This window comes from Gigantopelta aegis, chromosome 14 (genome assembly GCF_016097555.1).
Source record: "Gigantopelta aegis isolate Gae_Host chromosome 14, Gae_host_genome, whole genome shotgun sequence".
NCBI lineage: Eukaryota > Metazoa > Mollusca > Gastropoda > Neomphalida > Peltospiridae > Gigantopelta > Gigantopelta aegis.
The window spans coordinates 7,408,550-7,417,973 of NC_054712.1; the positions used below are offsets into that span (position 1 = coordinate 7,408,550).

General features: G+C 38.8%; 1 protein-coding gene across 2 annotated transcripts in view; it reads left to right on the top strand.

The window, feature by feature from the left end:
* LOC121388925 (tonsoku-like protein) overlaps positions 1 to 1,318 on the top strand; it is a 31,234-nt gene extending 29,916 nt beyond the window's left edge. For both annotated transcript variants that reach the window (XM_041520473.1, XM_041520472.1), the window contains one exon: positions 880 to 1,318. In XM_041520473.1, coding sequence (XP_041376407.1) covers positions 880 to 933 — 54 coding nt within the window. In that variant the 3' untranslated portion in view covers positions 934 to 1,318. The remainder of the gene's footprint in view (positions 1 to 879) is intronic.
* The last annotated feature ends 8,106 nt before the right edge of the window (positions 1,319 to 9,424 follow it).

Below are 9,424 nucleotides of genomic sequence, written 5' to 3' on the forward strand. Positions count from 1 at the left end.
AGCGAGTTGGCTATTCTGTTTATTACCCATTATCAATCTTTATCATTTTATGAAAACATTTTCAAACAATACTGTTATTGAAAAAAAGTTTGCAAGCAATCTAATTAAAATTAGCTCCACTATTACATGTGGATCTAACACCAGTCAATTGGAGCTCGTCCACCAATCAAAACCTTACTTGCAGAATCCTGCCAGTGATTTAAAACTAATAACACTGCGTAGTCCCCAATGTCCAGGTAACATTTCGTCTGTAAATAATAATTTAAATATTGACCAATCACACTTCGCCTTTTATAACGTTATTTGGGAGCATACAAATTCTAAAAATATCGGGCGAGTCTATTTTAGTGGCCACAGTACAGCGAACCATACCAATACGTACGGGGTGGGTTATCAGTCTTCAATTTTACATTACAAATTATTTATTTTATAAAATAAAACATGTTTTAAGGCATTCGTAATTCACACGAAACATGTCGTATACCCTCAGGATAATTCGGAATGTTTTCAAATTATTTTTAAATCACTGGCAGAATTCTGCAAGTAAGGTTTTGATTGGCAGACATGAGCTCCAACTGGCTGGTGTTAGATCCACATGTAATAGTGGAGCTAATTTTAATTAGATTGGTTTGCAAGTTGAGAACAAGAGGTAGTGTTGCGTCATAGCTGTGACGTATATATTGCTGATGATGTAAATTAGTTGTTGACATGACTGCCACCATGGAAACTAAGATGTCAAAGCCTATAGTGAAGTTCTGATTATGATGTCAAAACATATAGAAAGGAAGAAATGGGGGAGTTCCCCCAAGGAAAGATCTTTTTCTTTCCCCACTCTTCTCTGCTCATATGTTTAATAATTAGTTTTCTCTTTTTCGACAGAATTCCATTGTTGCTGAAGAAAATAAAGAATCTGTGCTTCTCAATGAATCCTAAAGTTGACAACTGGACAATTCAAGAACTTCTCCAGGAGAGTGTCAAAGAGAACAGCCTTTTGGAACATGTCACAGCTGTAGGATGTGCAATAAAGTCTCCCTTGGATTCGAATTTTCTCGATGCTCTTAACGAAAAACTGTCTTGTAGTTTTCCTCTGAGTAGTTTGACCTTCACATGTGACGGCTTAGACCAGGTTGATACGGACTCCTTGCAACAGATTTGGACAGATCGATGGAAAGATGCAGCTGATGTTCAGTTTAATGGGAAGCACGTACATCTTGGTATATTGGATAGTGGTGGATGTGGAACACGTTAAATAAGAAGAAAAGAAAATTCACAAATTATGTGGTTCGAATAATGTATATATATATTCAATTTTATGAAATCACATCTCTTGGTTATCTGTGATGTTAAAATTTGCTAAGATTGAATTCAATTATGTTTATTGGATGAAATCATCCAAGGAGCAACATTCAGTAATATTATATAAATTGTGAAAATTTTCTCCCACGAATAATATTTGTTTTACAGGATTGCGTCTACATCGGGAGTGTTTTAACCCGGGTTAAATCAATGTTACATCTACATGAAGCATTAAAGTAATGTGAGTTAGTTTTGACCCAAGATTACAACAGTGTCTCTGTCAGGTAAAGTTTGTTTTGTTTAACGACAACACTGGCAGGCATTGATTAATTAATCATCGGCTATTGGATGTCAAACATCCGGTAATTCCGACTCGTAGTTATCAGAGGAAACCCGCTACATTTTTCCTAATGCAGCAAGGGATCTTTTATATGCACTTTCCCACAGACAGGAAAGCACATAACACAGCCTGTGTCCAGTTGTGGTGCACTGGTTGGAACAAGAAAATTGTGTGTCTGTCAGAGACTTTCTTCTTTCTTCCCCCCTTCCCACTGCCCGTTCTTTTCTCCCGTTCAAATTCCATCTTATTTCTTGCTGATCAGGCAGCACCTCCTGTCTTTCAACTTCTTTCTTGTCTACTTCCACATCCCAGTCCTTATCTCTCCAACCGTGATATATGCTTGTCTCTTGTGACCAGTGTTCAGTGGTTATTTCTGGCATTGTTAAGTTTTAAAATTGCTTTATGATGCAGCATCAGTACTTTACTTTTGAAAGAGAAGAATACCACATAAAAAATATAATTTTACATTCATCTATAGTGTAATTCAATTCATCTGCTTTTCTTTAGATTATCCCTTAAATTTTTTGCTAAGTTTAAATATACTATCACAAGCAAACGTAATTAGCAGCCACAGCGAACTCTGTTGCAGTCAGGACATTATTATATGACTCTGGTGCATAAAAAGGGAGTTAAGATAACCTAGATAACAGCAAAGCCTGACCCGTGATCAACATGAAATTAAAATAACATGGATTACTTTTAAGCCCTGCATTTTTCAGTGTGTAAACACATAACCCGGAATAAAAAGCCATCTAGCTTGAGTGTCTTATAGCCGTGTGCCGTTTATCTGTTGGGACAGGGCTAGAGAGCACTCTAGATAATACAGTTTGTAAATTTTCGACCACAAATAGGTTGCAAAGTACTGATTTTAAATACACAGATTTTCCTAAATGTTATGCTACAGACTTTTAGTTTGATCTTTTTTGAGGTTACTCATAGTATTAAACTTACATGTTAATAACTAGTACAAACATAATTGTTGGGGTTTTTTTAAACAACGTATGTACATAGGCCTATGGGGCTTTTTTTTGTTTTTTTTTTTTTAATTTGGGGGGGGGGGGGGGGCTTTTTTCTGTGGGTTTTTTCTTAAAATTATTATTCCCAGTGCAGTGCCTAAAGGTGAACACAGTAGTGCAGTCATTAGTGGGTATTATTGTAAGCAAAGCTTAATGAATTACAGAAAACTAATAATGAAGTGTCATTATTGATGGCGTCAGGTTATTGTCTGAGATAAAATATTTTGAATTTTTTTAAGGATGGTTTTATGAATTACTGAATTGTGAACGACAAAACCATAATATGTGTTAAAGCCATATCTCTGCTCAATGCAAAGACGAATGGACGTTTGGCAAAGTTTATTAGAGATTCAAAGAATTAAAATTTTATCATTACCAATGCCTCAAGATATTGAGCTGAAATTTTATACATAGGTTTACAATGGTGAGTTACTGATCAGGTTTGACTTCGATGGGAATTTACTACTTCTTACAGTTACGACCAGGTCAGGTTTGACTGATGGGAATTTACTACTTCTTACAGTTGTGGCCAGATCAGGTTTGACTTCGATGGGAATTTACTACTTCTTACAGTTACGACCAGGTCAGGTTTGACTTTGATGGGAATTTACTACTTCTTACAGTTGTGGCCAGGTCAAGTTTGACTTTAATGGGAATTTACTACTTCTTACAGTTGTGGCCAGGTCAGGTTTGACTTTGATGGGAATTTACTACTTCTTACAGTTGTGGCCAGGTCAGGTTTGACTTTAATGGGAATTTACTACTTCTTACAGTTGTGGCCAGGTCAGGTTTGACTTTAATGGGAATTTACTACTTCTTACAGTTGTGGCCAGGTCAGGTTTGACTTCGATGGGAATTTACTACTTCTTACAGTTGTGGCCAGGTCAGGTTTGACTTTAATGGGAATTTACTACTTCTTACAGTTGTGGCCAGGTCAGGTTTGACTTTAATGGGAATTTACTACTTCTTACAGTTGTGGCCAGGTCAGGTTTGACTTTAATGGGAATTTACTACTTCTTACAGTTGTGGCCAGGTCAGGTTTGACTTCGATGGGAATTTACTACTTCTTACAGTTGTGGCCAGGTCAAGTTTGACTGATGGGAATTTACTACTTCTTACAGTTGTGGCCAGGTCAAGTTTGACTTTAATGGGAATTTACTACTTCTTACAGTTGTGGCCAGGTCAAGTTTGACTGATGGGAATTTACTACTTCTTACAGTTATGGCCAGGTCAAGTTTGACTGATGGGAATTTACTACTTCTTACAGTTATGGCCAGGTCAAGTTTGACTGATGGGAATTTACTACTTCTTACAGTTGTGGCCAGGTCAAGTTTGACTGATGGGAATTTACTACTTCTTACAGTTATGGCCAGGTCAAGTTTGACTGATGGGAATTTACTACTTCTTACAGTTATGGAAAGGTCAGGTTTGACTTTCATGGGAATTTACTACTTCTTACAGTTATGGCCAGGTCAAGTTTGACTTTCATGGGAATTTACTACTTCTTACAGTTATGGCCAGGTCAAGTTTGACTGATGGGAATTTACTACTTCTTACAGTTATGGCCATGTCAGGTTTGACTTTCATGGGAATTTACTACTTCTTACAGTTATGGCCAGGTCAAGTTTGACTTTCATGGGAATTTACTACTTCTTACAGTTATGGCCAGGTCAAGTTTGACTGATGGGAATTTACTACTTCTTACAGTTATGGCCAGGTCAGGTTTGACTTTCATGGGAATTTACTACTTCTTACAGTTATGGCCAGGTCAAGTTTGACTTTCATGGGAATTTACTACTTCTTACAGTTATGGCCAGGTCAAGTTTGACTAATGGGAATTTACTACTTCTTACAGTTATGGCCAGGTCAAGTTTGACTTTCATGGGAATTTACTACTTCTGGTACAGTTATGGCCAGGTCAGGTTTGACTTTCATGGGAATTTACTACTTCTTACAGTTATGGCCAGGTCAAGTTTGACTGATGGGAATTTACTACTTCTTACAGTTGTGGCCAGGTCAGGTTTGACTTTCATGGGAATTTACTACTTCTTACAGTTATGGCCAGGTCAAGTTTGACTTTCATGGGAATTTACTACTTCTTACAGTTATGGCCAGGTCAGGTTTGACTTTCATGGGAATTTACTACTTCTTACAGTTATGGCCAGGTCAAGTTTGACTGATGGGAATTTACTACTTCTTACAGTTATGGCCAGGTCAAGTTTGACTTTCATGGGAATTTACTACTTCTTACAGTTATGGCCAGGTCAAGTTTGATTTTCATGCATTTTTATTCAAGAGCCATAACTCTGTAAAAAAAAAAAAGAGGAATTTATCCATGTTTGACAGTTATGGCCCTTGAACTTAGGAGATTTGTGGGGCCAGTAGAGGACTGGTATTGCTTTATAAGTACTCTCATATTCACCGATTGGCGTTATTAAAGCCCTTCAGATGCACAGATCGTTTGTTATCCAGTCACAGGGCTCGAACTTAATGACGGCTCCAACAGCAATTGCCATCGTTGAACTATAAATTGCTGTAGGTAGAGAGCATAACCGACGGCATATAAGTGGCAAAAGGTATACACCTGGCCCCGTGCTTATAAACCTTAAAGTCTACACTTTAATAATTAAAGTCCAGACTTTAACGTCATGGCAACACCATTCCAATAGCATTACGTTAAAGGCTGGACTTTTGTTAAAGTCTTAGACTTTACGTTTTATAAGCACGGGCCCTGGTGTACATTATCAGCCAGTATTTCACATTTGCACATTTGAAATATGTCTACATACAGCAAAATAACCTTTCAGTCGTGTTTATTTGCTGAAAATGTCTCTCTTAAAAACAATTGCCGTAGCCAGGCTCAAAATTGTGGTCGGTGGGCCGTTTCACCAATGGCAATTCTCTGAATTTGCTGTGGGAGACAAATTCTTAAGTTCTAGCCCAGCAGTTGTATCACCGATTTAATTTTATTGATACTGGTTCTTATATTCAAATAAAACAACTGGTCCATGTGTTGTTTTTGTTGAACTATTTTGTTAACAAGACACCAATCTCAAGTTATTTCTATGCACCATTACCTGAACATTTCTTGTTCTTGTTCTTTGATGGAAAGAAAAAAGTTTGTTTTGTTAACGACATCCGGGGATGTGAGAGCTACATGTACGCGGAAATGCACTTTTCTATTTCGTCTAAAAAAACAACAACAGGATGTTCAATACTGTTGACCACACAAGGTTCATTTGCATGTTTTCATGGTTTCAAGTTTATGAGGTGTGCCTTATATTATAAGTTATGACCAGTTTAGATTTGTTAGCATGGAATGCAATTTTTTGCAGTTCCAGGGGTTGCAAACAATAATTTTCCTTCAGGGGACCTTGAGTGGCCCCTGGACACTGGCCGCAGTAAGCTTTTTTGTTGCAGCCACTCTCACATCCCTGAACATCACAAAAGCACATTGATTTATTAATCATCAGCTACTGGATGTCAAATATTTGATAATTCTGTCACATTATCTTATAGAAAATCTGCTACATTTTTCAATCAGCGGTAAGATATTTTTTACTTATGCATTCTCCCACATACAGGTCAGCACATACCATGGTCTTTGTTTTGGAGAAAGTGTTCTGGTTGGAATGGGAAAAACTCAATCAGAAAATGGGTCCTCAGAGGGGACAGCTTGATCCCACCCCAAGATGAAAAATTTGCAAAGTCTAATTTATCGGTCAACATTTCTCTTAAACCATCCTAGTCTTATCAGGCTTTGTGCTTATAAAACTTTGAGTCTTGGACTAATGCCATGGCAACCACGTACATATTTTATGCATGTGATGTCACCACTAGAGCACATTGGTTATAAATTATTATAAATCAGCTATTGGATTTCAAACATTTGATAATTTTCACATATAGGCTTAAGAGAGAAGGAAACCTGCTACATTTTCCCATTAGTAGCAAGGGATCTTTTATATACACGAGCCTACAGAGTGGATAGCACATACCACAGCCTTTAATATACCAGACATGGTGCACTGGTTGGATCAAGAAATAGCCCAATGGGCACACCGACGGGATCAATCCCACACCGACTGCACATCAGGCGTGTGCTTTACCTCTGGGCTACGTCCCGCTCCTGTGACGTCATTAAAGATTTGTTTTAGACACCAGTTTTATACGCAGGGCCCCGACCTTGAGATAATGTCTCGAGATTACCCAAGAAAACGTCTCATCACGACCCTTCAAGAAATGAAACGTTTTATTTAATGATGTTCTTGAGACATTCCTATGTATGGTTATAGAGCGTTGGACATATGGTTAAGGACCACACAAATAAGAGGAAACCTGCTCCCACCACGTCATAGGTCACTTTTTATTAAGGGAACTTTTATGTACACCGTCTTGCAGACAGGATAGTACATACCACAGCCTGTTACACCATTTGTGGAGTACTGGCTGAGGAAAAAAAAAAGGAATAGCCTAATGAAAGTGTGTGTGCAGGGTATTGTGCAGGATGGGGTTTAGACTGGTAGCAAATTTCTAGGGGGCTCTGGTAATGCTCCCCAGAGAAAAAAATATTTTTAAAAAGAAAATTCACTTGATCAGAGGAGGGTGTCAAACATCCCCCCCCCCCCCCCCCCCCCCCCTTGTTTGCACAAGCGCCTGCAATGGGTCTGCCAACGGGGTTAGATGGCGCACCAGGCGATGACTTTACTACTGGTCTACGTCTTGCGCCAAGACCCTTAAAATAGTGACGCAACAGCCTCCCCCGCACTCGCGAACGAACGAAATGTACGTTGTTTTGTTTTTTGTCCCATTGGTTGGAAATGGAGATGAAGGAGACAGGACACAGTTGGGGCACCATCGAGATTGGCCATTGGTTGGAAATGGAGATGAAGGAGACAGGACACAGTTGGGGCACCATCGAGATTGGCAAGGGATAGACCGGCGTGGAGGAACTTCGTCGTTGCACTAAATGCCACTAGGCGTGACAGGAAATGATGATGGTACTCTATAAATAGATGTAAAAATATTACTTGCCTCTACCCCACCCCATTAGAGGCTAAAACACTCACTAGAGATTGTCTCCCCCTCCTTCCTATATCGTTCGTACAGGCCTTTCCAGATATATCCAGAAATTTGGGCTTAGTCAATGGAAAGGCGAGCAGCCACTCGCATTCCCCTCTCACGCCTGGAAAGTTTTAGGAGAGCGAACACTTTTTTTTTCCAATAGAAAGAAAGAAATGTTTTATTTAACGACGCACTCAACACCTTTTATTTACGGTTATATGGCGTCAGACATAGGGTTAAGGACCACACAGATTTTGAGAGGAAACCCGCTGTCGCCACTTCATGGGCTACTTTGTCCGATTAGCAGCAAGGGATCTTTTATTTGCGCTTCCACAGGCAGGATAGCACAAACCATGGCCTTTGTTGAACCAGTTATGGATCACTGGTCGGTGCAAGTGGTTTACATCTACCCATTGAGCCTTGCGGAGCACTCACTCAAGGTTTGGAGTCGGTATCTGGATTAAAAATCCTATGCCTCAACTGGGATCCGAACCCAGTACCTACCAGCCTGTTGACCGATGGTCCAACCACGACGCCACTGAGGCCGGTTTTCTAACAGTGAATACTGGTATATGGATCCGAACAAATGTCATTAAAACATTTTTTAAATATAATTCTTGTGGTGGGAGGGAACAGGGCTTGAGATTGATTTCAAATCCATTAGACCCACCAATCTGACCTTAACTATTGTGCCTGCAGGCCCGTAGCAGGGGGGTAGCAAAGCCCCCCCCCCCCCCCAATAATTTTTGCTCTTTTTTTTGATAACCTTTACATCTCGACTGAATGTAAAAATTGTAGCGAGACTAACGGATCGAGATAAATGGCGAGAGTTACAGTAACGGGCAAATAACCTTTGAATCATGCCCCCGGAACCCCAAATACCTCGTTCAATCCCCCCCCCCCCCCCCCCCCCCCCCCCCAAATAATGTCCACCATGCTATGGGCCTGGCCTGGATGACAGACTGAATGGCCTGGTTCCTCTATCTTTCTCTTGCGACAAAATATAACGTAAATTAGTAGAAAATGTGTTCATTACTTGAATAATACAAATACAAGAACGTATGTGTTTCATTTACAGACACGGTACATAAATCACCAAGGATACATGTATACTGTACCAATGTTACAAATAATACACCTATAAAAGCATTCATATTGCACAACTGTCATTTAGTATTTGAATATAACATTGAATTGATTTATAATTTTTCCTGTGTCCTATGTTGATTATGTTTGTGGGATAGTAGACCTAATGCCCTGTTTCCTCTAAGATTTTCTAAAAACAAATTAAAACGTACTGTATCAGAACATGTGCTCATTATTTGGTATATACAACTACATGAACACATGAGTTCATTTATGACAAATAGACAAGGTAGGTAAATTATGAAGGGTACGTGTATACTGTAGCAATGTTACAAAATAATACACTTGTATAAAAACATTCATATTGCACAGCACATGATTTAGTATTTGAATACAGCAATGTATTTTTTTTTTTTTTTTTAATCTATGTAAGGGACTTTCATGTTGACCAATGTTTTTACAAAATACGCATAAAAATAGAACATTTGTATTATTTTCAAAACTTCGTTCTTGGGGTGTTAAAAATAGAACATTTGTATTATTTTCAAAACTTCGTTCTTGGGGTGGTTTTCTTCTCCTTTTCCTTCTTTTTTAAATGATTGCTTTATTTATTTTTTAAGTT